Raw genomic sequence first — 27,403 nt, 5'->3', positions numbered from 1 at the left:
GTGTTGGTTGCTGTGACCTCAAGGGAGATAAAGAGGAAGGCACAAAGACAAGTTAAGAACATTTCCTGGTCTGGGTGGGAGAGGACGTGTGCTGTATGTAGAGCACAGAAGCAATAACCCCAGTGCTGCCTTTTCCAGGAAGTCCTTCCTGATCTGCCTTTCCCAAGGACCTCCAGCAGAATGCACTCATCAGGTGCTCATTGTCCAGACCACACTACTCTGCCCTCTGACATCTGACTCCCTGCATCTTGGCTCTAGCTCACCACAGGTAAATGTCATCTGCTTTTGTTACTCTGTCCTCCGTATATCAAGGGAGATCTTGCTAAATTTGACCCAATCTCTTAGACCTACCTCTACTTACTAACTTTCAATATTTCTGGCTACCCTGAGCCATAAACCCGTCATCTATCTCACCGGAGACCTTCAGCCAAAATGCTTGAAGGTTTGTTTACATTTTCTCCTTATTAATTATTTTTTACTTATTTCTCTGTGTGCATGGATGTGCGTGTGTTCTTAGTATGCCACAGCACGGGTGTGGAGGCTGACAGCTTGCAGGATCAGCTCTTGCCTTCACCATGGGCTTCTTGGGAGTCCCACCGAGGTCGTCAGGCTTGGCGGCAAGCCCCTTTACCTCCTGAGTCACCTCGTCGGTTCTTCTTCTTGACACAAAGTCTTAGGGAGCCTGAGCTAGCATCAAACTTGTTAAACAGCAGAAAATGACCTTGAACTTCTGATCCTCCTACCTCTACCTCCGGCACTGAGATTACAGGCATGCAGAGCTAGGAGCAAGTCCTCTGTTAGAAGGGTGCAAGATAATAAATGTCAAACAATAGACAGATGTGGAAAGTCACTGCCTCAAGACCACAGTAGAGACTTTTTCAGTAAAATTACCTGTGGCTGGGTAGGACAGTTCATGCCTGTAATTCCAGCACTTGGGGGTAGAGACAGGAGGATCACTTCTAGATCCAAGGCTATCCTGAGTTACTTGAGAGCCTAGCTCAAACCCCACTCACACTCAAAATCATCTTCAGATGTTAAATCCAGTGGGTACAGATGGCAAGTAGTCTAGGCCAGAATCCCTCTCTGTTAGCAAAGGGCTTCTCTAGTGCCTTTACCAGGGGCCAATCCCTCCTCTAACGTGTAGTGGTGCGTGCCTCTAATCAGCTCTGAGAAGGCAGAGGCAGGCAGAGCTCTGTGAATCTGAGCCTACTCTGGTCTATACTGCAAGCTCCAAGACAGCCATAGCTACATAGTGAGATCCTGTCTCAAAACAAACAAATAAACAAACAAACAAAAAAAACAAGTGTTGCAAGACAGGGGTTGGGGGACAGAAAGAAACAGATCCAGCAAGTGGCAGCAAACAACAGTGAGCAGTTAAGCTTCGTGAAGAGCATGGATGCCGGGGAAGGGTGTGGGTGCCCACGAAGGGCATGGGTGTTGGGGAAGAGTATGGGTATCCAGTGAAGGGAGTGGGTGCCTGGTGACTTTCTTCATTTAATGACTGACATTTTTCAAACAGAAGGGTTGGAAACAAGGGAATGCAGGAGTGAATGAGTTAGAGTCAGAGAGTATCAACTAGGCTTGGGCAAATAAGAGTTAAGTGCTGTCTCTTGTGAGGCTATGCTGGTGCCTGGCAAACACAGAAATGGATGCTCACAGTCAGCTACTGGATGGAACACAGGGCCCCCAATGGAGGAGCTAGAGAAAGTACCCAAGGAGCTAAAGGGGTCTGCAACCCTATAGGTGGAACAACAATATGAACTAATCAGTACCTCCAGAGCTCGTGTCTCTAGCTGCATATGTAAAAGAAGATGGCCTAGTCGGCCATCATTGGGAAGAGAGGCCCCTTGGTCTTGCAAACTTTATATGCCTCAGTACAGGGGAATGCCAGGGCCAAGAAGTGGGAGTGGGTGGGTAGGGGAGTGTGGGGGACTTTTGGGATAGCATTTAAAATGTAAATGAAGAAATACCTAATAAAAATAAATAAATTAATTAAAAAAAAGAGTTAAGTGCTGGTGGGGTGTGGTGGCACATGCCTTTAATCCCAGCACTCAGGTCAGGAGGCAGAGGCAGGCAGATTTCTGAGTTCGAGGCCAGCCTGGACTACAGAGTGAGTTCCAGGACAGCCAGGACTACACAGAGAAACCCTGTCTCGAAAAACCAAAAAAAAAAAAAAAAAAAAAAAAAAAAGAGTTAAGTGCTGAGTCAAAAGGCCTCTGCCCCCCAGCTGCCCCCCGACCTGCCCGCCCGCCGGCCACCAGGCCCAGCCTCAGCTTACTTGCCTAGCTTCTCGGATTCCTGGTAGGGCACATAGATGTTGTTGAGGCCACAGAGGAAGGCAGTCAGGATGATCATGAGGATGAACATGAACCTGGAGGGAGCAGGATGTGTAAGGGTCAGGGTGTCTCCACCCTACAAGTCAGGCTCTAGGAAAAGGAGCTGGGGAAGGGGAGATGATGGCCTTGCTGGCTCTTTGCTTATTTTATTTTATTCTTTTGCCTTTTGGACTTCAATTTCTAAAAGAGGCAAAAAGTGAGGCATAGAGTTGTCCCAGAATTGGGATCAACGGCACCCACCAAGGGCTGTTTCTGCTGGTGGTGGTTTGTAACTGTGTCTGGGTTGGGGACTGCAAACCTCCCTGCTGAGAAACGCTTTTACAGTTCCAGATTCTGACTCTAGACCCCGGGGTTCAGAGACTGCTGGGGTTCACAGTCCTGTGAGAGACACACAGGTCAAGGACACCTTTGCCCCATGGAGCTGAGGATTTCAGAAGATAGTCTGTGGGGGAGGGGTCGCCACAGGCAGGGAGAGTACACACCGGATCATGTCGTCAATCATCTTGCCGATGGAGATCTGCAGTGTGCCCAGCGATTCGTGAGCTGGCAGAATATATGCCAGTCGGGTGAAGCTGAGCATGCTGGTGACAGCAAAGAGCACCTCAGCCAGAAACTGGGGGTCCTCTGTACGCCACTCACTTCTCTCTGCAGGGTAGATGGGGCGGTGATGGAGAGCAAAGAGACTCACCCTGGGACTCACATGCTGGGGATGAAGGGGCTGTGATTTGGTCTTCATTATCAACAGGACTGATTTGGAGTCACCTAGGAGACACACCTCTAGATATGTCTGTCCGGCATTTCCAGAGAGGTTTTACTGAGGAGGAAAGACCTACCCTGAATGTGACTGGGTTCCTGACTGATATGGGGTGGGGGGGCTGGGGAGATGGCTCAGCGGTTAAGAGCACTGACTGTTTTTCTGAAGGTCCTGAGTTCAAATCCCAGCAACCACATGGTGGCTCACAACCATCTGTAATGAGATACAATGCCTTCTTCTGGTGTGTCTGAAGATGGCTACAGTGTACTTACATATAATAATAAATAAATCTTTAAAACAGAGAGAGAGAGAGAAAAAAAAAACCACTGAGCACCGGCGTTCATCTCTCACTTCCTGACTATGGACTCACTGACTAGCTGCCTCTGCACCTACCACGTCTTCCTCACCAGGATGTACTGTGTCTCTTCAAACAAACCCAAACAAATGCTTCCTACCTGATTACAGCAAAGGGAAAGGTAGGTGACGAGGGCAGGCTCCTCACCAGCTGTGGTGAAATAGCGGCAGGTGGTGCTGTCTGAGGCATCACGGCAGTGCATGTAGGCAAGCCCAGCCAGGAGGAGGCGCAGTGCAAAGGATGCCAAGTACAGGGACAGGATGACCACGTCCAGGAAGTTCCACCAGTCCAGGAGGTAGCTCCGCAAGCCCTCGATCCACACCTCCTTGCATTCAAACCATAGGAAGCCTGGAAGGGGAGAGGAGGGTCTCCAGGGAGGGTGAGGAGAGGAGGAAGCCACACTCCCTTCCTCCTTCTAGGACAGAGCCAGGCTGCAACACAGGGCTTTTGTGGGAGTGGGGAGCTGAAACATTTACTCTATCCAAGTGTAAAGTGAACTCCTGGAAAAATAAGAACCCCTCCTTGTGGTGTGTGTGTGTGTGTACACATGCATGAATGCATGGGCATTTGCATGTACTGCCATCACACATGTGCAGAGGTCAGTGGAAGATGGTCTCTCTCTCCAGCAGGTTCATCTCAGGTATTGAACTCAGGTCGTCAGGCTTGGCAGCAAGTGTTTTTGTTCCCTGAGCCATCGAAAGCACTCACCCCTTTGGGACAGTCTTGCTATGCAGCCCTGGTTGGCTCTGAATGTGCTAACGTTTTGCCTTAGCTTTCCTGAGTGTTGGGATTACAGTTGGGTACCACAGGATCCAGCTCTGTTTTAAGATCTTGACTTTAGGGCTAGAGAGATGGCTCGGCGGTTAAGAGCATTGACTGCTCTGCCAGAGGTCCTGAGTTCAATTCCTACCAACCACATGGTGGCTCACAACCATCTATAATGGGATCCGATGCCCTCTTCCGGTGTGTCTGAAGACAGCTACAGTGTAGTCATATAAAATATATAAATAAATAACTCTTTTAAAAAAATCTTTATTTTAAGGGTGTCTAAATGATCAGCCTGCCTAGTGTGGCTAAGTTTTAGGTGGCGCCTAGTGCCAAACCTGGCCATGAGGATCTTGGTAGCTAGCCACAAGTAAAGGGCTCTCTCATACACACCTGTGACCCAGATCATATGTAGTGAAGTCTCCCAGACACTCTGGCTGCGGCCTTTGAAGGTGCTCAGCTGGGTCTCCATGACCAGAGACTCTCCCAGCAAGAAGATAAGGAACCACAGGTAGGAGGCAGAATGCAGCAGGAACTTCAGCACCGGGATCTTCAGCAGGCGGCCCAGCTTCGAGGGAGAGGGTAAAGCATGGCTGACCGAGGCCTGCTGCTGCTGCTGGTCCCTACAGCCCGCTAGACTACCTGGCTCCCATGTGAGTCTGCACTTTCAGGATCACCCATTTATCCAGGCATGTACTAAGAAGAATGGAGTATGCATGAGGCCCTCTATTTTCTGATCTCTCCTTTATAACCATGGGAGGTAAGTGTTTTTTTTGGGGGGGGGGCAGGGGGGCAGGGAGTGTCTCACAGGAAAAGTTCATGCCCAACCAAATTGAAAGGTAAGATCGTCACCACCCCTATTCTAAACCTGCTCCGCTGGGTCACCCAGTCAGGTGCCTGGTTTTGTAATGCCTGTCCCTGCCTCCAATCCACCCCTACGCTCCCAGTGAGGACCTTGCTTCCAAAACACAAACCAAGGTATCCCTCATCTTATTCTTAGTACCTGGGACTTGGGCGCCAGCCAGTAGCCAATGCAGAGGAAGGGCATGGTGAGGAAGATGAGGAAGGCAACAAAGAGCTTCCAGATGGTGGTGCTTCCACGCCAGCCAGCCAGGTTCCCACACCAGATGGAAGACAGAACTTGCTGGCAGATGGGATGTGCTACAAACTAAGCAGAGATGTGCCATGAGAGAAGATGGACACCAGGCAGGAAGGTCAAAGGAGCTGGTTGGAGGGAGGCAGAGCCCTACTTCCTGCCACACGGGATGAAGCATCCTTTTGTCCCCGTGCCAGCCCACCCAGAAGAGAAGGGCTTTCCTTCCCATGTGCCCATGGGCAAGTGATTTCAGTAGGCCTCAGTATGAATTCCAAGACTCTTCACAACCCAAGTTCTTGAAGTCATGCGGGAGTGGGTAGAACTTGGGGTCTTAGTCCCAGAATTCTCAGTGCTCCCTGCCTGCCTCAGTAGGTATATGTAATAGAAGTCTGGACAAAGGATCTTGAGGAGGGAAGGGGCATGCAATATGGGTCTCCTGTCATGAGTACCAGGTCAGTGAAGATGGCACACAGGAGAGCTTTGGTAGCATGCTTTGTGGGTCAGGCTATCTGTATGGGGTTGAGAGTAAAGAGTCAGGGGCTGTGGGAGGCTGGACAGAGATCCTGTCTTTAGCTTGTCTGTTGGGTAAGGCATCTAATGAGACAGAAAAGAAAAAAAATCACCAGGCATTTAACTCCTTATTATATAGAGTCAGGTGTTGTAGTCTAAAAGCATAAGTCTGGGCCAAAGTTATTCATTAGGCTAGAGGCAAAGCTAAGCCTGTGTGAGACCTGAGTGTGGGATCCTGGTGGTGACTAGCTTTCCAAGGACCGTTAGTGCTCAGATTGAAGGTAACCAGGAGCGGATGGGAAACCGCCCCTCTTGCTGTTAAGGGCTCATATGGAAGGTCAGAATCAAGGTCTCAGAATTCCCAAGGATAGAGGAAGTCCCGAGATATGGCTGACTCTGGACATGCCTTAGAGAACACAGGACAAATGACCAGGGTAAGGGAGGGCAGGCAGTAGGACCCAACCGACCTGTTTCTGGTTGTAGTTGACAGCCAACCGCAGTCTTGCCAGGTTGGGGATGCCCTCCTCAAAGGCCTGACCCAGGCCCTCAGCCTCAGGCTCAGTCTCACTATCCTCACCCAGGTCATTGAGCACTGCGGTGACCTCACTCTGATTTCGGCACATGCCCAGCAACTCGAAGCCATAGTCCTGGCAGAGAGACTCCAGGGCAATGTACTGAGGCTGTAAGAAAAGTGTTGTGTGCCATCAGACCAACCTGCCCCTGCTCCTGCTCCTCCCCTTTCCCGGAACCGTGGGCCAGGGTTAGCTCTGACATCACCGGGTCTATTCCATTCCCCTGCTACCTCATCGGTCCTGTGTCACCTTCACTTAACTGATGTTATCCCCACCGCATCACTAAGACACTACAGCCCAAACCTAACACGTTTGTCTGCTCCTCGGATTTCCTCTTCTAATCGCTGACTCCTGTCCCACTACAACTCCGACTTCCTATACTTTATTTAAACAGTTATTGTATGTGATAAGTATGCAGGTACACATACCATAGCACGCATGTGCTGGTCAGACAACTTTGTTGAATTGGTTCTCTTTCTACTTTTATTTGGGTCCTAGGATTGAGCTCAGGTAGCCAGGCTTGAGCAGCAGCAGCAGCGGCAGCGGCAGCAACGGCAACGGCAACGGCAACGGCAGCGGCATCTCTCCCTGCCAAGCCACCTCACTGCCCTACCTCTTACACTTGTGCTCATTTTGTTGACTTTTTCCGCCCTGATATGGAACCAGTACCAGCAGTTTAAGGAGATGCAGAAAAGAGTGCGGAGTTCCTAGCTGCATATTTTCCACCCTGTCTTGTTCTACTTGGAGCTTTTTCTCCAGCGAGGTTCTAAGTCAGTCCTTAGCACTCTCCCTCAGACAGGAAACATTTTTAAAAAGTCCTCAGTCTCTGCCTGTAAAGTATGGATGAGAATTCCTGTCCTGCCCACTCCACAAGCTGCTATGAGATGGGAAAAGTCCTTTGAGCACTGCTCTTTCCTGGTGGGGACCTTTCTATTCTCTTGGTTCTCTGGCCCCAACTTGTCCTAGGCTTTCATGAGACCCTCATAGGTTCCCTACCTAATGACAGTCTTGAGGATGGAGACAGTCTGGCTTGGCACAAAGGGAATGCCAAAGGCTCACTGATGGACAAACAGGAGTGGTGCAATGCCAGGCCTAGACCAGGTACTCCATATATCTTTGGTCCATCCCAGGTCCTCATACTTTTTTTGGGGTAGGGTTGTTGAGGTAAGGTCTCATGTATTCCAGGCTGGCCTAAAACTTACCAAAGATGCTCTTGAGCTCTCTACGACCCAGGTGCTGGGATCGCAGGTGTGACCCACCACACAGTGCTGGGGATGAAAGTCCAGCCCATGCACGGGTGCTCTGCCAACTGAGCTGTCTCCAGCCTCATTATGTACCACTCGCTAGGCCTTCAGCTCCACTTCAACCACCTTCGCTGCTCATCTTCTCTAACCAGTCCCTTCCACAGCCAAGCTTAGACACCTCTTCCCCTAAGAATTTTTCCAAAACACAGAAGCCGCAGGTTGCTCTTTCTTTTCCTGTTTTCTGTGCTTTGCAAGCCCTGTCAGGACCATCCGCAGAGGCGCTGAATAAAGTCCTGGGAACGTCTTGTCCCCCTTTTCATGATCACAAGCTTGAGAGTCCCAACACACAGTACGTATACACTGGGCATCCCTAAGGGGAACACTCACTGAATGTCCCATCTAAGCTGCTTTCTAGTCTTCTCTCTTCCCTTAGATGGATCTAGAGTACCCTAAGGTGGAAGCCACTTATTCCTCACATAAGTGGCTGTCACTGGAATGAAAGTCTGTTCTGGATAAAATCGTTGTTCTTAAAACAAGAGGCTCCATCCCTGCTTGCTGTTTCCCACTTCTCAAACTTCCTACAACAGCCACCACAAAGCCCAATCCTGTCCCAGTGCAACAACAGACACAGGGCACTGAGGGCAGGATGGAGTTAAGAAATGGGGGGGGGGGGTAACAAACCTTAAACTCAGGCTCCTTTCGTGCAAGGCGCCTGAGCTCCCGGCTGAGCTGAAAAGCGGCCAGCATGGCATCCTCACTGGCCAGCGAGAGGTGAGCCCGGCTTGCAATGCCTCGGTAGGTGTTGATTCGGGATAGTGAGAACTTCAGCAGGTCGTATCGGCGGGCATTGCTGCACTCGAGGCAGGCACAGGAAACTGGGTGGGGCCGAGCAATGGTATGGCCCTGGTCCATAAGCAGCTGGGCAATCTCATACAGGTCCTTCTGGCAGGCCAGTGTGAGTGGAGTGACACCAGGGGCAAAGCGGGAGCCATCAATCGATGAGTCAAAGAAGGCTAGAGAGAAAGACTTGGTGTCTACTTTTCGACCTTTCTCCCGCTCCAGCCGCGCTAGCAGGCGACGCACCACTGCTGGCTGGTTTGTGTCCACAGCCACTAGCAGGGCTTCGTGGATCTGCCGAAAGTCGAATTTGACATTGGCCAGCAGAACATCAGTGATGACCTCGTGGCCCAGGCGGATGGCCAGGTTGAGGGCTTCCCTCCAGGAGCGGTCCTCAGACTCTTCCACATTCCGCAGAGGACCACCTGGCCCAGCACCCGAGGCATCGGAACTGGATTCCAGCAGCTGCTGCACAAGACCCAGCTGGCCCTCCTGGATGGCACGCAGGAGTGTGGGGGGGAATTTGAGCTTTTTGTTCACAATCTCAGTCCAGTTGGGCTGTGGCTAGGTGAAGGAGAGATAGCACTCTGAGTTCCCAAGATTACCTTCTGTAATCAGCTATCATGCCTTCCTCGTCCCAAACACAGATCGGCAACACATACTGTCTTGTTCACCATTTTATTATGTAGATTCACTTAGGAAACGCTAGTGTGGGGAGTGTTTACTCTGCTCACTTCCACTCTTATAAAAAATCCCACGTAGCAGGGCCCAGTGTCAGTTCCCTGAAGAGGTGATTAGAGTAGGTGGTCGGGGCCACACTAGGTACCTAACCTACACACAAGCACACAGAATCTGGCAAGAATAGGATCCCAGCTTGCTTGATCTTCTAGCTGTTTCTCTCTCTGAAGGACAAGTTCAGACACGCACACATGGAGGGTCTTCAAGCTGGGCTTTCCCTAAACCCTTTGTCTATGCAGAGGGCTCTAGCAGGACCTTAAGATGTTCCCTTCCACCACCCGCTCTCAATCTGTCTTCTACTTTGGGGAGCATCTCTACTCCTTAGTGTTTGGTCCTGTTCTTCTACCAGGCCCAGCCCTTTGCTCTTTTCTTCTAGGCCCTGGATCAGGGATCCGAGGGCTCTCCCACCAGCAGCAGCATCCCAGACTTGTCTGGCAGCAGGCTGTCCCTGCATCCCCGGGGACTGGGATGAAGAGGGGAGGAAAGCAGGGGTCTCTTACCGAAAGGGGGTCCATGGCTGCACCCACCTCTGTGGGCAGGGGCTGAATGCTTGAACTCCAGCTCTGCCTCTCCCTTGACTGTGCCTAGCATTCTCTTTTATTTCTACCCAAAGCCCCACCCTGTGCCCTCCCTTCATCAGGACCAGCTGCTCTCTCCCTGCCTCGTACCTTGGGGACAAGGGGAACGGGTGTTAGTGCCACATGATGACGTCTCCTGGGGAAAAAGGGAAGCGTGCACAATTCTTTAAAGCAGAATTGAACTACCACAGCTCCAGGGGAGACACTGTGGTCCAACTATCTCAAATAGTTGGAATGAGATTTGCTCAAACCCTTACAAGCCATGCCCAGAATCATCTACTCCTTAGAAAGGAATCTCTCTGGCTCCCTTAAGAACCATGTGAGTAGGAAGAGGGTTTTCATGTTACTGAAGATCCATTTCACACCCATGAGAAGTAAAGTTTCAGAGTCATCTGACTACATCTGAGACAGATACCCATGAAGAACACAGAAGGTCAAGGTCATATGGAACTCGTTAGTTTCACACTCAAGACTCATTCACTCATCTTCCCAAACAGCATAACTTTATAATTCCCAGCCATTATTTCCCCCTGACTGAGCCTCAGTTTTTCATTCAGGAAAATGGGCATTAGGTAACACATTCTAGATAGTATCCTAAGGCCTTGGAGAGATCATCAATTCTACCAAAGAAGTTCTAAGGGGAAAATATCCTTTGAGAATTGGGTACCATAGTGACAAAGCCTTGACAACAGGAATGGGGAGCAAGCTGGGTCCACAGTGTTCTCAGGCAGGCGGAGTCCTGAGTAATAGCTGGAGGGAGGGGACCCAACCCTTCTTAGCCACCAGAGATCCATTCCCCAGGCTCCAACATAAAGGGTCAACAGAACGTCACTGCTCAGGCTGGCAAAACTTCCCCACACACGCTGGCATGTTCTTCTATTTCTCTTGCTGAGAACTGTAATTCACAGATAGGGCACTGGACCCAGGAAGGTGGCGGCGAGCTCTCTGGGGAGGAGACCCACAGCACGGACTCCGAGGAAGACAAGGAGGCAGGAGAAGCTGGCTGGGGTGGGGGGCTCTCTCCACAAGTTGCAGCATGCTGGGGAAGAGTCTCAATACTGAAGAAACCTAAGGAGAAAAGGAGACAGTTAAACTGGGCCTGCTCCCAGGCAAGCTGCCATCCCCAGTTGCTGAAGGGAGTATCTGCTGCCACAGTGCAAGTGCTTGCTGAGAGACACTATCATATGTCTGCAGACATCCATCAGACATTTACTAGGCGGAGAGGGACATGGACATCCTTACAGAACATTGAGTCTACTGGGAAAGATCAGCTATGAGCATAAAGAACATTGCTGCCAGGCTTGGACAAATCAAAACTGTGTGTGTAACAAAACTGATTGGTATGTGTGTACCATATGCATGCACTTATGGAGGCCAGAGGCTGATACTTCGTATCGTATTGCTTCTCCAACTATTTGAGACAGGGTCTTCTATTGTACTTGGAGCCCACTAATTGTCTAGAACGACACCCACCCCCATGGTGATTGATGCAGTTCACCTGCACAAATAGGACACTGTCCAGCAGCCTGCACACCACCGTCATCACTTTTGGTCTGAGGTCGGTGCTGTCTTTGTCTTGTCCTTCCTGTCCTCCTATTTGGCTGAGAACTCGAGTTGGACAACGATCTGTGGGAAAGAACAGTTTAAGGGCAGCTATCTGGGAGAGACTACAAAGGCTGAAGGTATAGAATCTGGATCAGAAGCATGAAGAAGAAAGTGGAAAGAGTAACTGATTTTCCCACTCGATATGACAGACTTGGAGGAAAGCAGTTAACCTTCGAGCATTTGACAACAGAGCTTCTACCATTGGCCTCAGTTTCTAAAAATTAATTAATTTTGAAATAGGGTCTCACTATGTAGCCCTGTATATCCTAGAACTTAGAGGTAGACCAGGCTTTCCTAGAACTCAAGTTCGGACTGTCTTTGCCTTTCAGCTTCTGGGATTAAAGGCGTATGCCATCATGCCTAGCAGTTTTTCAATTTTAAAACTGAGATTATACACATACCATAAATTAGCCTTCGGTCCTAGCACTCGGGAGGCAGAGGCAGGTGGATTTCTGAGTTTGAGGCCAGCCTGGTCTACAGAGTGAGTTCCAGGACAACCAGGGCTACACAGAGAAACCCTGTCTCAAGAAAAAGAAAAAAAAATTAGCCTTTGGAAACATGGATTAAAGCTGAGTAACTAAGTATTTCTAGGACGTTTTCTATCAACCCCCAGGAAACTCCAAATGCATGTCAGTCACTCCACATTCGTCTGTCTGTCCCCATAGACACCAGCAAACACTGATTTCAGGCTGGCCTGAAACTTGCTGTGTATCCCACTAGTCCAGCAGTCCTAGTTGTCAAATGTATAAGCTTCCTGAGTGCTAGGATTACAGGTCTAAGCTGTAAGATGTACATTGTGATCACATGCAGTGTGCGTGTGACCTGATCTTCTGATTCTGGCTCACTATGACCGGGGAAGGGCTTAGGAGAGCAGCGGGCTGGGGAGGACGGCTGCCTACCTCCTTGGCTCCTGCACTTTCCTCCTCTTCCTTCTGCCCACAGCCGTCTTCCTGTTTGGTTCTTCTGCTCTGGGCTCTGCGTTAGAAATGCTCGTTAATAATTTCTTGTCCCCCAGACATGATGGCTCGTGCCTGTAAGCCCAGCACTGGGAGCAGGTTTAAGGTCAACTGGGATGAGTGTTAAGACATTCTTTTGAAAGACAAAATCAAACAGTCTAGCTATTTCCTGAAGGCCTCCACACTTTAACTTTTCTTTCAAGATATTCTATCTTCTCTGTCTGCTCAATTTTTTTTTTTTTTTTTTTTTTTGCTCATTCAATAAGGAAATACTTTTTCCTGTAAGGTCTTTCCCTGGATTTTCTGACTGAAATCTTGATATTCTATGGTCTTTTCCTTCAAAGTACTTATAGATGAACTTTAGATTTCCTTGTTTGACACGGGCATTTCTTTACTAAGATATGAGCACTGTTATTTTATTAATTATAGCTATCTCTGGCTCCATATGAGGTTAGCACATAGCGATATTCATTAAATGCCTGTCAAGTGAGTGTTAACAAAACCCAATAGTCACTAATTACTTATTTGAAATTTCAGACACACTTGGTACGTACGGCACTGAATGTATTTCAAAGGGCTTACATAATCTCAGTACCTTATCAACAGTATACCCCCAAATCCCCGAATGCTTGGTTTCTTTTCAGTCTCCTCTTACAGCCTCTGAAATGACCCCCATTACCGACTGCCTGTTTGTACCGAGAGCTCCTCTGAGTGTAGGTGGTCTCTAGCAAATGGCACGGCATCTATGAGAAGGTTGCAGAACGCTAGGATGCACCTTTAATCCAGCACTTGAGAGGCAGAGGCTAGTAGGTCCCAGTGAGTTCTGGGCCAGCTAAGAGCTAAGTAGTGAGAGATCTTATCTTAAGGGGGTAAAAAAGCTGTGACTTCTGGTTGGCCCTGTCATTCCCTCGTGTTTGTCACCAATGAAATAGCCGCCACACTCTGAGATGCTGACACTCTGAGATGTTGACACTCTGAGATGCTGACATTCCTTTTCCTTTGTCACAGGGTCTTGTGTTCCTCAAGGTGGCCTGCAGCTCTGTCTGTAGCCGAGAATGATCTTGACTATTGACCTTCTGCTTCCTCCACTTCCCAAGAGTTGGGCTTGAGGAATTCACCACAGTTGTCTTTCTGAGATGATCACAGAATGCTAATACTGCACCGGGCTGAGCTATTATTTGGTTTAACCCTTTTCCTATAAACATGAGCAAAGAGAGGCAAAGACAAAGGTTCCTGGTTCCTAGGCCAGTATTCTTACAGCCATTATGTAGGATTTAATTTCTCTCTCCCCTGACAGTTTTCCCTTCACTTGAAGCCAGTGAGCTAGTCCAGTACGCTGCGGTAGAGTCGGGGAAGAAGGGCAGCCTCACCTGCACTCTCTGCACGGCTGGGACCTGGTTCTCCGTGGCTGTTGTTTGGGCTTACCACACTGGCTGGAGGGGCCTTACGGGCAGCAGAAAGCACCATGCGGGCTGCCCGCCCCAGAGGCCCTGGCTGCAACTGCTTCAACATACCCTTGAGCTCTGAAATTTCCTTGGTGCTCCTGCAGAGACGTAGTAACTGGTTTCACTCAGAATACAGACATTACTCTACTTACTTGAATGAAACATAGTTTGCCATTCTGACATGTTTAGACCTTAAGTGACTAACCAGGGGACCACGGGATGGGTTTTTGTGCCCATGAGCTATATGGCCTTGTCCTTGAGAAATATCAACAGCAGGTACATACGTCTGGGGATCGGGGAAGAATGTCCTCCGGATAGAAGGATTAGTCAGCCAGGGCCTAGGATCAGACTCCAGCACATCTGTAGAGTTCTGAGGAGAAAATGGAGAATACCCAGATTTACCAGCAGGGGACACTGCTGCCTAGGAACGAACATGATTGTATCTGCCGTGAGCAATCTATAACACTGTGATTTTTGTATGCTCAGGGTTTTGTCAGGATCAGAAGGGCTCTGGAACTAAAAGAATCCACACTATTGGGTAAAACCAGCCTACAGGGACTAATACACCTCTAATCCCAGCACTCGGGAGGCAGAGGCAGGCGGATTTCTGAGTTCGAGGTCAGCCTGGTCTACAAAGTGAGTTCCAGGACAGCCAGGGCTATACAGAGAAACCCTGTCTCGAAAAAAACAAAAAACAAAAAAAACCCCAAAACAAACAAACAAACAAAAACCATTATTCCACCTGGCACTGGCAGCTCAAATATCCAGAAATGGTCTCAGCCTGAACTCTAGTAGGATTTCTGGTGGTTGCTCAGGGGCTTGTAAAGCCAGTCCCCTCTACCAAAAGGAATTTCTCTCTCTCTCTCTCTCTCTCTCTCTCTCTCTCTCTCTCTCTCTCTCTCTCTCTCTCTCTCTCTTTCTGTTTTTTCGAGACAGGGTTTCTCTGTGTAGTCCTGACTGTCCTGGAACTCACTTTGTAGACCAGGCCGGCCTCGAACTCAGAAATCTGCCTGCCTCTGCTCTCTTTTTTATATCTACAAAAAAACCTTCCACTTAACCATACCATGGATCAGTCCATGTCATTAGTTCATACGCAGAAAATCTTATATTCTTTCTCTCTCTTTTCTTCAATCAAGTATCAGGTTCTAACTAGAAACTGAAAAGTTAGAACATACCTGGTTAAGCCCAGAGCTCCCAGGGGCTGAGGGATCTACTACAGGGTCAGCCAGAGAGCCCAGAGAGGAACGCACTCGTAGGAAGGCCAGGCCAAAGGACTGATGACGTGTGAAAGGTTGGGAGCAGGTCAATCGAAGTCGATCCCAGGACTCTCCTGAGGCTGGAGTCAGGAAATCACCTGAAGAAAAAACATCAGAGAAAAAGGAAGGGCTGGAGAGAGGGCTCAGTAGTTAAGAGCACTCGTTATTCTTGCAGAGGACCAGAGTTCAGTTCCTAGCACCCATGTCACATGGTTTACCTGTAATTCTAGTCCCGGGAATCCCACACTCTCTTCTGGCCTCCTCAGGTACAAGTACATATATCCACCCCCCCATCTACATAAATAGAACAATAGAAATAAATATTTACAAATGAGAGAGAGAGGGGGAGGGCGGGAGGAAAGCGGGCATGTGTCATCTCAGCACTTGGGAATAGAGGCAAGAGGCTAGCCTTGATTGCAAAGCAAGTTTCAGGTTTGCTTAGGCTACATGAGACCCTGGAGAGAGGGAGAAGGAGAGGGGAAGGTGTGTGTGTGTGTGTGTGTGTGTGTGTGTGTGTGTGTATGCAAGTGTGAGCTTGAGCAACAGAGAAGGAGGAGGCAGGGAGAACGTCCGCATCAGAAGAAAGGCAAGCCAAGTCAAGGCCAACACGCGGCAGATGCCAACCAGAGGAAGAATGGAGATCAGCGGTACACGTCCCTTCAGGCTGTGCTGCTCAGGGGAAGGTCTGGAAAACTGGTGAGGCAGGGCCCTTTCAGCCTAGTTCCTTGTCTTCTACCCACTCCTCCACCACAGTTCCATACCAGTCTCCACCCTCCTGAACATGAGGCTGCAACCTCCCACACACTCCTACCCACTCTATGCAGCCTCCACAGTATCAAACACCAATACCACAAACTTAACTTAAAAAAAAGATAAAAAATGTATTTACTCTGTACCGTGTTCTGCCTGCATGTGTGCCTGCAGGCCAGAAGAGGGCACCAGATCTCACTAGAAATGGTTGAGCCACCATGTGGTTGCTGGAAACTGAACTCTAGAGTAAACAGTGCTCTTAACCTCTGCACCATCTCTCCAGCACCCCAAACTTCACATTTTTGATTCTTTTTTTTTTTTTTAAAGATTTATTTATTTATTATATGTAAGTACACTGTAGCTGTCCTCAGACACTCCAGAAGAGGGAGTCAGATCTTGTTACGGATGGTTGTGAGCCACCATGTGGTTGCTGGGATTTGAACTTCCGACCTTTGGAAGAGCAGTTGGGTGCTCTTACCCACTGAGCCATCTCACCAGCCCCAACACATTTTTGATTCTTAACATGATCCAGTCAGTGTATTGTTCCCTATACCTCAAAAACCTCTCCAAAATCTCACTCTTATTCTACAAGACAAAAATGTCCAATTTAAACACAGATAAACAGACTGTATGCCTGAGAGTCCAGGAATCATATATTATGCATCTGTTACATGCCTGGTAAACACAGATTTGCATGAGAAGAATTCAAGAAAAACTATGTATTATATAAATATAGCCAGCAAAATTTATTCTATACTTTTTTCTTTTTTTGTCATGCTAGAAATTAAACACAATTATTCAAATAAAAACATGTATTGAAATGGATGTGGTGGCGTATGTCTGTAATTCTAGCACCTGGGAGGCTAGGGCAGGAAGTATTTAAGGCTAGCCTGGGCTGCACAACAACCAAAACCCTGAAACACAATGAACCAGACACCAACGAGTCACAGGTAAATATATAAATCATACTCATCTATATCCCCATCCTTGTCACCAGGCAGAACTCACACAAACACTAGCCTACCCTGTGCTCCTAACAGATGCGGCTAAGCCCTAGCACGGGCTCCCTCCCACAGGCTACCCCCCAGCAGCACTAAGCCCTGCCTCTACACTGCATCTGCCTTTCTGCTTTTGCCCTCTTTACCATCTTTAAACATCCGGACCCCTGAGCGGTTCTTCCCCGACTTGGAGTCAGTGCGGGACATTAGCATGGTGGCAGGGAGCAGGGTGACGAAAGGTCTGTCCAGGGGCCAGGAAGAACGACCCACATCAATCTGTAGGAAAGCACAGCCACAGTTTCCTGAGGGCAAAAAGTGGAAGGCTGATGAGGATGACGGAGAGTACGGACGGGGCGGGAAGGGACACCCACACTACAGCAGTCACACAAGGAGCCACCAACTGCAATGGAATGAAACCCCAGACCATTAAATGATGGTGAAGGGTCACCATAGCCATCTCAGCCTGAAACCTGCCCTGGGAGGCACTGTTCCTTAGAAGGGATTCCTGAGAAATCCAAGACAGTGGCCTCTAACCAGTCTTTAGTCTGAAGAATTCTAAAGCCAACTTGGACAGAGTCTTAACAGAAAGCTGTCCATCTTCTTTTAAAAAGTTGTTTTATTGCACACGTATGGGTATTTTACTGCATTCATGTCTGTGTACCACTTGAGTGCCTGGTATCCTCAGAGATCTGAAGAGGAAGTCAGATCTCCTGGATCTGAACTTACAGATGCTTGTTAGTCACCATGAGGGTACTGAGAATTGAACCTATGTCCTCTAGAAGAGCAGCCAGTGCTCTTAACCACTCAGCCATCTCTTCAATACCCTCACCTTGTTTTTTTGTTTGTTTGTTTGGTTGGTTTTTTGAGACAGGGTTTCTCTGTGTAGCCCTGGCTGTCCTGGAACTCACTCTGTAGACCAGGCTGGCCTCGAACTCAGAAATCCGCCTGCCTCTGCCTCCCAAGTGCTAGGATTAAAGGCGTGCGCCACCACTGCCCGGCTCTCACCTTGTATTTTAAAGACAATCTTTTATTGGCCTGGAGCTTGCCAAGTAGGCCACTGTGACCGAAGCAAAGTTGGGGTGGAAAGGGTCCATTTGGCTTATACTTTCATATCAATGTTCATCATTGAAGGGGTTGGGGATTTAGCTCAGTGGTAGAACACTTGCCTAGCAAGCGCAAGGCCCTGGGTTTGGTCCTCAGCTCTGAAAAACAAAACACTCAAGGTAACTGGCATCACTAAAAGCAGTGAGGACAGGAACTCACACAGGGCAGGAGCCTGGAGGTAGGAGCTGGTGCAGAGGCCATGGAAGGTGCTCAATTCCCATGGTTTGCTTAGCTTGCTTGCTTGCTTGCTCTTCCTTCCTTCCTTCTTTTCTTCCTTCCTTCTTTCCTTCCTTTCTTTTTTTCAAGACAGTGTTTCTCTGTGTAGCCCTGGCTGTCCTGTAATTTACTCTGTAGACAAGGCTGGTCTCAAACTCAGAGATCCACTTGCCTCTGCCTACTAAGTGCTGGGATTAAAGGTGTGTACTGCCCCTGTCCAGCTGCCTGCTTTCCTACGGAAACCAGGAACCACTGACAAAGGGCTTCCCACATTAATCAATAATTAAGAAAATTCTTGAGCTGGTGAGATGGCTCAGCAGTTAAGAGCGCCGACTGCTCTTCCAAAGTTCCTGAGTTCAAATCCCAGCAACCACATGGTGGCTCACAACCATCTATAACGAAATCTGATGCACTCTTCTGGAGTCTCTGAAGACAGCTACAGTGTACTTACATATAATAAAATAAATATTAAAAAAAAAAAAGAAAGAAAGAAAATTCTCGGCCGGGTGGTGGAGGCGCACACCTTTAATCCCAGCACTTGAGAGGCAGAGACAGGTAGATTTCTGAGTTCTAGGCTAGCCTGGTCTACAAAGTGAGTTTCAGGACATCCAGGGCTACACAGAGAAACCCTGTCTCGAAAAACCAAAAAAAAGAAAAAAGAAAAAAAACGAGAAAATGCTCTACAGTCTTGCCTACAGCATAATCTTATGGAGGCATTTTCTTTCTTTCTTTTATTTATTTGTTTTTGTTCTTTTGTTTGTTTTTGAGACGGCATTTCTTTATGTCGCCCTGGCTGTTCTGGAACTAACTCTGCAGACCAAGCTGGCCTTGAACTGGAGGCATTTTCTTAACTGAGGCTCGATCCACTCAGATGATTTTAGCTTGTGTCAAGTTGACATTCAACTATGCAGCACACCAGTGATTCAAGTAGAAGTTCATCTCTCCCTCCCAAGTGCTGGCATTACAGGGACTATGACACCACATTTGGCTGTGTGTGTGTGTGTCCATCGCCCTCCCCTTCTACTTTGTTTGAGGTAGGCTATCTCTGTTGTTGTTTGCTGTTGTGTTAGTCACACTAGCTTGTCTGAGAGCTTCTTGTCTTCCATAGAGGCACTGGGCTTACAGATGTGGAGTATCCCATCTGGTTCTCATGGATTCTGGGAACTCAAACTCAGATCCTTATATTTCTATCGCAAGTGCTTTACCTCCTGAGCAGTCTCCCAGACCCATGCCTAGCTTTAAATGTGTGTTCTGGGGACTTTATTGCATTCTCTAGGAACGAAGATGCTGGGTTTCTTCAGCACCAAGCCTTCCCCAAGGGTAAAGAGCACATTGTCTCCTCACATCTAGGCAGGCCTTTTTCCAGAAGGCTACGCAGTTGGAGGGAACTGAGATAGCTGAGGGGAGTGGGGAGGGTCATCTCATTCCTCAGAGGTCCCAAAGGCCCTGAAAATTCACTCACCAACATCAATATAGCTTATGGGCACTGCCCTCTCCAGCTGAAACTCCACTTTCAGTTGTCCAGTCTTGTCCTGAGGGCAGCTGAGCCAGGGTCCCCTGTGACTGTCTGGGTTCAGCAAGTTCTCCACAGGATATTTGGGATCCTACATCAGAGAAATTAAGAGAAAAATAGGAGGGTTTCTGAGCTCACAAGGGCAAGAGACACCTAAGAATAAGAGATACCTACAATTCCAGACCTGCTGAGGCCCCTCAACATGACAGAAAGCACCAGGGGCAGCCCTAGGAACTCAGGGAGCCTGACTCTCAGGCATTTACCTGTCATTCACTTACCAGACTACCACATTTAATCCTCCTTAAGGACTCTTGGGTTGTGACCACTACCTCTGCCTAGTTAGAGAAATAAACTGAAGCATGGCAGGCAGGGCTGGGAGGAGCTTTAAAACCGACCCAAAACTTCAGGCTAAATTACTGAGCAAGACACAACCCCAAGTTCCTAAAATAGAGCTCTTAACACTATACTGTACTAATAGCTCCTTATTCATAAGACCTTTACACAGACATTTATTTACCTTCAAAATAATTCTATGAAATGTTTGTTTATTTAGTCCAGGCTAGCTTCAAACATAAACTCCCAAGAGTTAGAACTATAGATGTGTAACACTACACCCAGCTTGTTTCAGCAATAATATCTTTCTTTTAACTGTTAACGTCACATGTGTCTGAGTGTTTTTTTCATAAAGTAAAAGGAAAGCTCTAGAACATAGCTGGGGAGGGAGGCTATAGACACGCTCTCATCCTCTCTTCAGCTTCTAGAACAGTCTCCACAGAGTTCTGGAAGAGTCTATGACAAAACATTAGAAGGTGGGTACAGACCTATAATTCCAGCACCCAGGAAGTTAAAGCAGGACGACTTGAGAGTTAGAGGCCAACCCTGGATACACAGTTGAGTTAAAGGCCAGCCTAGGCTACAGGGCAAGACCTTCTCTCAAACAAACAAACAAACAAACAAACAAACGAAAACAGTACTCAGGAGCAAAGGCAGATACATCTTTTTGAGTTAGAGGCCATCCTGGTGTATAGAGAGAGTTCTACGCCTGTCAGGGATATATCGTGAGTCTCAAGAAAACAAAGAAAAAGAGGAGGACAATGAGGAGAGTTCAAGCTGACTTGCAGGTAAGGAAGGTGAAAAACTTTTTAGTTAATTTTGTGGGTTAATATAGTAGTTCCTAAGCACCATCTAAGGAAGCTCTCTGAAATGTGCAGGGATTTTAAAATGTTATTTATTTTTATTTTATGTGTATGACTCTTTGCCAGGATACATGTATGTTCACTACTTACATGGCTGTTGGATTCCCTGAAACTGGGGTAAAGTATGGATGTGAACTATTGCATAGGGTGCTAAGAATTGAAACTACGTCTTCTGCAAGACAGCAAGTGCTCTAACCACTGCATCATCTCTTGAACCCCATTTGGGGTTTGCTTTTGATTGTCATAATCACCACGTAGTAGTACTGTCATTAGGGATGAATACCAAATATTCTACCATGGCAATGACACTGCTGTAAAATAGACTTGGGTACCCCTCAGAAAAGATCAGCATAATGGAAGGGAAAAGAGGGGGGTAATGGATGAAGCAAATGACTGGTGAGAAGCCCCTAACAATCCCCAGGAGACTGGCCCTGGGCCCAAAGCCTGGGATCTAGCAAAGATGGAAACTGCAGGTATTCAGAAAGTGAGCATATTTGATGGTGGTCACTATATCCTCATAGGTCAAGTATGGCCTTGAGTCCTCTAGATTAATTTCATTAGCATAATGACCAAACTGCCATCTAGGGACTCTGGTATAGATAGGCCTAGGGCTTTGTCAGCCATCTACAAAGCACAGCAAATCTTCTATGTTTATCCATTCCCTTTAATCACCAAGAGAAAAGCAATCGTGATGGGTGGCTAATATACCTGAGAGGAAAATGACACCACATGGCTGATCTTCACAGGAGCCATCGGACGCCACCAGCTTCCTTAAGTGCGAGGAAGACACGCTTCCTCCCCCGATGTCTTCTGTAGCCACGGTGGTACTGTTGATGTTTTGCTCTTGGTAGCTTTTGGGAGAACAAGAATCTTTATATTACTCCTAAAAGAAAAAAGAAATAAGGAAAGGAAGAAAGAAAGGAAGAAAGAAAGAAAGAAAGAAAGAAAGAAAGAGAAAAAAACAGAAGAAAGAAAAAGAACAAAAGTAAAATAAGCTATTTATTTTTGTTTCTTTCTTTCTTTGTTTTTCAAAACGGTTTCTCTGTGCAGACAAGGTTGTCCTGGAACTCTGTAGAACAGGTTGGCCTTATACTCAAAGAGATCCACCTGCCTCTGCCTTCCAAGTGCTTGGATTAAAGGTGTAAGCCACTACTATCTCTGGACTCACTCTTGTTTCTTTGATAACAGTATTTATTTGATAACAGATATATTTACAGTAGTAGCCTCACTTCTCAGGGCTATCAGGGTCTGCAGGGAGTAGATCTGGATTACCTAAAGAAATCCCCTTCTCCCCCAATTGTGAGACAGCCTCAGGGGAAAAGCAGCAAATTAAAACAAATAAACTGGGCTGGAGAGATGGCTCAGCGGTTAAGAGCACTGACTGCTCTTCCAGAGGTCCTGAGTTCAATTCCCAGCAACCATATGGTGGCTCACAACCATCCATAATGAGATCTGACACCTTTTTCTGGAGTGTCTGAAGATAGCTACAGTGTACTTATATATAATAAATAAATCTTTAAAAAAACCCAAAACTATTATTATTATTTTTTTTTTTTTAAGGAAGCTTTTTATTTGGAGGTAATTACTGAAACACAGTGGTTGTAGAAGTGACCCAGGGACACCAACTGCCAGGCTATAGGTCACACGCAGTAGAATCAACTGGTGCTACAGAGGACACACACAGAGGGAGAGACCTGGAAGGCTCCCTCCTGGCTCCTCTCCCCTCCCCCTCAGTGTCTGCGTAGGTTAAGATGATTAGGACCCCAGAGGGGTCAGTGCCTTGTGTCACCGCACAGAGGAACCAGAGTCCCCTCCATCCACGGAACAACCTGCAGATCTGCACAGTCGAGTTCAAGAAGGTACAGCATGAACAGCCAGCGACTGAGCACCCTGGTCTGCAGGCAAGGGTCTGTGGACAGTGCAGGGGTGGACACCAAAACTATTATTATAATAGTAATGTTGGATTTATATTTCAGTGAGTTCCCAAGAAGATGAATGGTGCCATAAATCATCCATCTCTATGGCCTTAGGACATAACAGGGACGGGCAGTAACAGTACAACTAAATACATTACATACCTTGCTTTGTCTGTTCAAGGAATCTTCCTGAAATAGCTTTCATTCCTCCGAGGTGGATGTGGTGCCCTAGGACTATGATCCCAGCTTTGGGTAGGCTAAAGCAAGAAGACACAGAGTCTATGCTACATAGCAGGTTCAAGGATAGCATGGGGTACATAAGCAGACCCTGATTCAAAATAAAACATTGTTAGGACTGAGAGATGGATCAAGATTGATTTTCCAACTCATTTTGTTTTTACATGGCTCAGAGGTTTGGGGTTTGCTTTTGATTGTCATAATCACCACGTAGTAGTACTGTCATTAGGGATGAATACCAAATATTCTACCATGGCAATGACACTGCTGTAAAATAGACTTGGGTACCCCTCAAAAAAGATCAGCATAATGGAAGGGAAAAGAGGGGGGTAATGGATGAAGCAAATGACTGGTGGGAAGCCCCTAACAATCCCCAGGAGACTGGCCCTGGGCCCAAAGCCTGGGATCTAGCAAAGATGGAAACTGCAGGTATTCAGAAAGTGAGCATATTTGATGGTGGTCACTATATCCTCATAGGTCAAGTATGGCCTTGAGTCCTCTTACAGAGGACCTAAGTTTAAATCCCAGCACCCACATGGCAGCTCACAGCTGTCTGTAGTTCCAGTTCCAGAGGATCTGACACCCTCACACAAACATACATGTAGGCCATACACCAAATGTATGTCAAATAAATAAATAAAAACAACAAACACAGGAGCCAGGTATAGCATCATGCACCTGTTATCCCAGCTACAGGAGAGGGTGAGGTGGACTTTGGGGCCATGTTGCAGGATATTTGATCACATTGTGAACCCGGAGATTGTGTTATTTACTAGGAAGGAAAAGCAGTTTCTAGTTGTGGTGTGCATGGCTCAGCCGTTAGCTTTAATATAAACAATGAAGGTAAAACTAGTTTGTAGAAGGAAGCACACGTGTTTGAAAGTGATGTCTAATTTAGAAGCTGACAAAATGACGAATCAGAGAAAGATTTGACAGAATAGGATATGCCCAACTCTCATGAGAACAGAGAGGAAAGAGTCACTACGTAAGAGGAAACAGTGCAAGCTAGGCGGTGGTGGTGCACGCCTTGATCCCAGCACTTGGGAGGCAGAGGCAGGGGGATTTCTGAGTTAGAGGCTAGCCTGGTCTACAGAGTGAGTTCCAGGACAGCCAGGGCTACACAGAGAAACCCTGTCTCAAAAACAAAACAAAACAAAACAAAACAAAAGAAGAGGGAACAGAGAGAGGGGGAGGAGGCAGTTTTATTGGAAGAGTTTTACAGAGTTAGGTTGAAGAGAGAACAAGCCAGAGAATGACAAGCCAGGAGATTAGAACAGATTGCTAGAGTTAGTTTAAAGCCAAGCAGGGCAATTCAGTGAGAAGTGGAAAGAAGCCAAATTGAACCAGTCAGCCTGGGGAGGAGTTTGAGCTAGGACAGCTGAGTTTAACCAGCCAGCCAGAGCTCAGAAAGAACGAGAAAAGATGAGCTTCTTACTCAGGAGTAAATAGCGGAGGCTGAAAATATTCTAGGCCCAGATAAGGGTTGTACAGATGCTAGAAGCTTCCAGGACGAAGCCTAGGTTAGCAGAGGGAGGTAGTAAGCCTCAGAGACAAGCACTACAGGAAAAAAAAAATATTTGTACAGGGCTAGCCTGGGCAACATAGGAAGAACTTATCCATAAATAAATAAGCACACATTTTCTTTCTTTCTTTCTTTCTTTCTTTCTTTCTTTCTTTCTTTCTTTCTTTCTTTCTTTCTTTCTTTCTTTTTTCTTTTGGTTTGTTGAGACAGGGTTTGTCTGTGTAGCCCTGGCTGTCCTGGAACTCACTCTGTAGACCAGGCTGTCCTTGAACTCAGAGATCCACCTGCCTCTGCCTCCCAAGTGCTGGGATTAAAGGCATGTGCCACCACTGGCCCGTTTCATCTGGGTATTTTAGTTGGTCTTTTGCTAAACTTTTTTGGGTTTGCTTTGTTTTGTTTTTGTTTTTTTGAGACACAATCTCACTTTGTAGCCCAGGCAAGTCTAGAACTTACTATGTGGCACAGGCTGATCCTGAACTCATGGCAACTCTGCTCAGTGTTGTGATTATAAGCGTGAGCCACCATACACAGCTCAGAAACGTTTTAGGAGTGCGCTCCTATGTACTCACAAGGCCCATGATGGCAGGTGCCCTCTCTCATTCTCCCCTTTGCTTTCTGAGTCAGGAGCTCCTGACTCTCACATAACCTAGCTCAAAGATTGGCTAGGAGGGCTTGCCAGCAAATCCCCCAGGACCTCCTCTCTCTACTTCCCAGTGTTGTTGAGGTTACAGGCACCACCACCTGCTGCTGTGCTTTTTTTTTTTTTTTAAATACTGTCTTGGCTAGAACTTAGAACTTGCTATGCAGCCCAGGTTGGCCCCTGCCTCCTGGATGCAGGATTAAAGGGTTTCATCACTACAGCCAGCCTCCTGGCATTTCTATGTGGGTGCTGGGGATCTGAATTCAGGCTCTGCACACACCAAAAAAACCATACTTCATTCACTCAATCAGCTCTCCAGACTAAAATTTTATTTATTAGGGCTTTTCAAGGCAGGGTTTCCCTGTAGAGCAGCTCTGATCGTCCTGGAACTGTAACTGTAAACCTGGAACTGTAAACCAGGTATCTAAACTCACAGCGAATCACCTAGCTCTACCTACCAAGTGCAGGGATTAAAGGAATGCCCCACCACGCTTGGACTAGGTTAAAACTTTAAATATCTGCAAAAACACAAGAAAGTAAATGAACTCTTATGTATTTATCATTCAGGTTCAATAATTCATTAGTAACAAGTGTTTAATGATATCTGAATGTCTTTAGGTAAGGGTCTCTCAAGATTCTTTTTTTTTAAAAGACACGATCTTGCTACATAGTCCTTGCTGACCTTGTATTTGCTATGTAACCCAAGCTAGCCGGTATTTTTTATTAAATTTATTTATTTATTTATTTTGGTTTTTTTCAAGACAGGGTTTCTCTGTGTAGTCCTGGCTGTCCTGGAACTCACTCTGTAGACCAGGCTGGCCTCGAACTCAGAAATCCGCCTGCCTCTGCCTCCCAAGTGCTGGGATTAAAGGTGTGCGCCACCATGCCTGGTTAAATTTATTTTTTACATTTATTTGTGTGTGGGTGGATGTGCAGGGGTCAGAAGAGAGCTTGCAGAGTCAGATTCTCCCTCCACCATACGAGTTCTGGAGACGGAATGCACGCCACTAGGCTTGGTAGCAACTGCCTTTTCCCACTGAGCCATCTTTTCTCCCCCCAACCCACCCCGAGGATTTATATTTTATGTGTAAGAATATTTTGCCTGCATGCACATATATGTACTACCTGTGTGCCTAGTGCTGGAGGAAGCCAGAAGAGGGTGTCAGATCTTCTGGAAATGGAGTTCCAAACGATTTTGAACTGTCACGTGAGTGTTGGGAACTCAACCTGGGTCTCCTGAAAAAGCTCTCTTAATCTTCGAGCCATACCTCCAGCTCCAACACTGAGCCATCTTGCTGGTCCCCAAGAAAGTATTTTTGAGATGAAGTTCTTACTGTGTTGTTTAGCCCAACCCTTAACTCCAGATCCTTCTGCCTCCCAAATGTTGGTATCTCAGGCATTATGCTCATGCCAGGGCTGTCTTGATCTAGTAATTTCGCCTCAGATCTGACTTTTTCTTCAATATCCTACTCATATAATTCCATGAATCCTAACTCATTTCTAGCCACAGTGGCTTTCCAATCTATCATCGCTTAAGTTTTCTTCCTATCTTCTCATGCTATTTCTTCTGCTTGGAATACTTGCTCTCTTTAAAACGTCACACACATGCTCGTCTTAATCAAAGCAACAGCTCCATTCTGCTAATTCTTACTTAATATTTAACAAGTGCCTCCCCAGTAACAACTATATGGTTATGTCTTGACAAGGTTGTGAGCTCCTGGAGAACAGGTTTTTTGTTTGACTCATTCTTACTTACATATCTAACGTAAAAGGAAGAAACACCCAGATGATTAGCAATTATCTGCTACTTACTGAGGTCCCATTTGATTCTTAAACGCTCAGATTCTGAGGCTTAAAACTCCGGAACCGGGTGCTCTGTTCGTTTTCTTGTTGGCCACCCTCCTCCCTTTCACTACTTCTCTCCAGATGACAAATCCCAACCCTTCTCACCCGAGTTCGTAAACTTTACGTCGTGGTAGCCTCAGCTCCGGAGCTCCGGATCTTATTCTCCCGCCAATTCCGTTCCGTGACCTCCGCCTTCTGGCCCCAAGCCTTTCTACTGTAGGAACGGGTTTTGAGTCCTACGGGAGCCGCTTTTTCTGAAAGACGACTTCCAAGAGGAAATACAGCAGTTACTACATCTAAAAACAAAATAACAAAACCCCGCGTGCGTGTATATATATATTTTTTCTTTTTTTTTTACACGCTCCAGTCCGCCCTTAGCGAGTGGGACTTAAATTTCCGGGTCGGACTCAGTGCAGCAT

The 27,403-nt window shown here is 47.2% G+C and overlaps 4 protein-coding genes across 6 annotated transcripts in view; 1 reads left to right on the top strand and 3 right to left on the bottom strand.

The window, feature by feature from the left end:
* Window positions 1–9,778, bottom strand: part of Trpc2 (transient receptor potential cation channel, subfamily C, member 2) — a 13,749-nt gene extending 3,971 nt beyond the window's left edge. Inside the window, exons 1-8 of the mRNA NM_001109897.2 lie at window positions 9,708–9,778; window positions 8,314–9,033; window positions 6,284–6,496; window positions 5,214–5,378; window positions 4,604–4,778; window positions 3,593–3,793; window positions 2,819–2,981; window positions 2,279–2,371 (exon numbers count right to left, since the gene is read on the bottom strand). Of these exons, the coding sequence (NP_001103367.1) occupies window positions 2,279–2,371; window positions 2,819–2,981; window positions 3,593–3,793; window positions 4,604–4,778; window positions 5,214–5,378; window positions 6,284–6,496; window positions 8,314–9,033; window positions 9,708–9,722 (1,745 nt within the window). The 5' untranslated portion in view covers window positions 9,723–9,778. The remainder of the gene's footprint in view (window positions 1–2,278; window positions 2,372–2,818; window positions 2,982–3,592; window positions 3,794–4,603; window positions 4,779–5,213; window positions 5,379–6,283; window positions 6,497–8,313; window positions 9,034–9,707) is intronic.
* The window catches only part of Xntrpc (Xndc1-transient receptor potential cation channel, subfamily C, member 2 readthrough), a 31,374-nt gene extending 3,971 nt beyond the window's left edge, over window positions 1–27,403 (bottom strand). The window contains exons 1-17 of one of the 2 annotated variants that reach the window (NR_104582.1): window positions 27,090–27,403; window positions 21,533–21,675; window positions 19,578–19,719; window positions 16,942–17,097; window positions 14,967–15,145; window positions 14,076–14,161; window positions 13,717–13,889; window positions 12,290–12,365; window positions 11,284–11,411; window positions 10,453–10,853; window positions 8,314–9,033; window positions 6,284–6,496; window positions 5,214–5,378; window positions 4,604–4,778; window positions 3,593–3,793; window positions 2,819–2,981; window positions 2,279–2,371 (exon numbers count right to left, since the gene is read on the bottom strand). Coding sequence is in view for 1 of the 2 variants with exons in the window: in NM_011644.3 (NP_035774.2) it covers window positions 2,279–2,371; window positions 2,819–2,981; window positions 3,593–3,793; window positions 4,604–4,778; window positions 5,214–5,378; window positions 6,284–6,496; window positions 8,314–9,033; window positions 9,876–9,921; window positions 10,748–10,853; window positions 11,284–11,411; window positions 12,290–12,365; window positions 13,717–13,889; window positions 14,076–14,161; window positions 14,967–15,145; window positions 16,942–17,097; window positions 19,578–19,719; window positions 21,533–21,577 (2,867 nt within the window). In the remaining variant the exon portion in view is untranslated. Of the gene's footprint in view, window positions 1–2,278; window positions 2,372–2,818; window positions 2,982–3,592; window positions 3,794–4,603; window positions 4,779–5,213; window positions 5,379–6,283; window positions 6,497–8,313; window positions 9,034–9,875; window positions 9,922–10,452; window positions 10,854–11,283; window positions 11,412–12,289; window positions 12,366–13,716; window positions 13,890–14,075; window positions 14,162–14,966; window positions 15,146–16,941; window positions 17,098–19,577; window positions 19,720–21,532; window positions 21,676–27,089 lie in introns of those variants that run through there. The other variant, NM_011644.3, reaches the window with a different exon arrangement.
* Xndc1 (Xrcc1 N-terminal domain containing 1) lies at window positions 9,132–27,403 on the bottom strand. Of its 2 annotated transcripts, NM_001286689.1 has the most exons (11): window positions 27,090–27,403; window positions 22,903–22,997; window positions 21,533–21,707; window positions 19,578–19,719; window positions 16,942–17,097; window positions 14,967–15,145; window positions 14,076–14,161; window positions 13,717–13,889; window positions 12,290–12,365; window positions 11,284–11,411; window positions 9,132–10,853 (listed from the first exon to the last, which is right to left on the bottom strand). In NM_001286689.1, the coding sequence occupies exons 3-11, from the start codon at window positions 21,575–21,577 to the stop codon at window positions 10,621–10,623; spliced, it is 1,218 nt and encodes a 405-aa protein (NP_001273618.1). In that variant the 5' UTR covers window positions 21,578–21,707; window positions 22,903–22,997; window positions 27,090–27,403; the 3' UTR covers window positions 9,132–10,620. The 2 variants fall into 2 exon arrangements, with proteins under 2 accessions (NP_001273618.1, NP_001273619.1); NM_001286690.1 differs by lacking the exon at window positions 22,903–22,997.
* Rnf121 (ring finger protein 121) overlaps window positions 20,457–27,403 on the top strand; it is a 53,301-nt gene continuing 46,354 nt past the window's right edge. Inside the window, exon 1 of the mRNA XM_006508275.3 lies at window positions 20,457–20,749. Coding sequence (XP_006508338.1) covers window positions 20,723–20,749 — 27 coding nt within the window. The 5' untranslated portion in view covers window positions 20,457–20,722. The remainder of the gene's footprint in view (window positions 20,750–27,403) is intronic.

Source organism: Mus musculus, chromosome 7 (genome assembly GCF_000001635.26).
Source record: "Mus musculus strain C57BL/6J chromosome 7, GRCm38.p6 C57BL/6J".
Taxonomy (NCBI): domain Eukaryota; kingdom Metazoa; phylum Chordata; class Mammalia; order Rodentia; family Muridae; genus Mus; species Mus musculus.
The sequence above is the reverse complement of the archived record's forward strand: the minus strand, read 5'-3'. Positions and strand labels throughout refer to the sequence as shown.

Bases quoted from the DNA above. Each gene is read 5' to 3' on its own strand.
- Xndc1 (NM_001286689.1), bottom strand. From the start codon at position 21,577: ATGGCTCCTGTGAAGATCAGCCATGTGGTGTCATTTTCCTCTCAG. The intron at 19,720-21,532 runs GTATATTAGCCA...TCTCTGATGTAG, and splicing joins TGGTGTCATTTTCCTCTCAG to GATCCCAAATATCCTGTGGA. The intron at 17,098-19,577 runs GTGAGTGAATTT...TTTTGCCCTCAG, and splicing joins CATAAGCTATATTGATGTTG to GAAACTGTGGCTGTGCTTTC.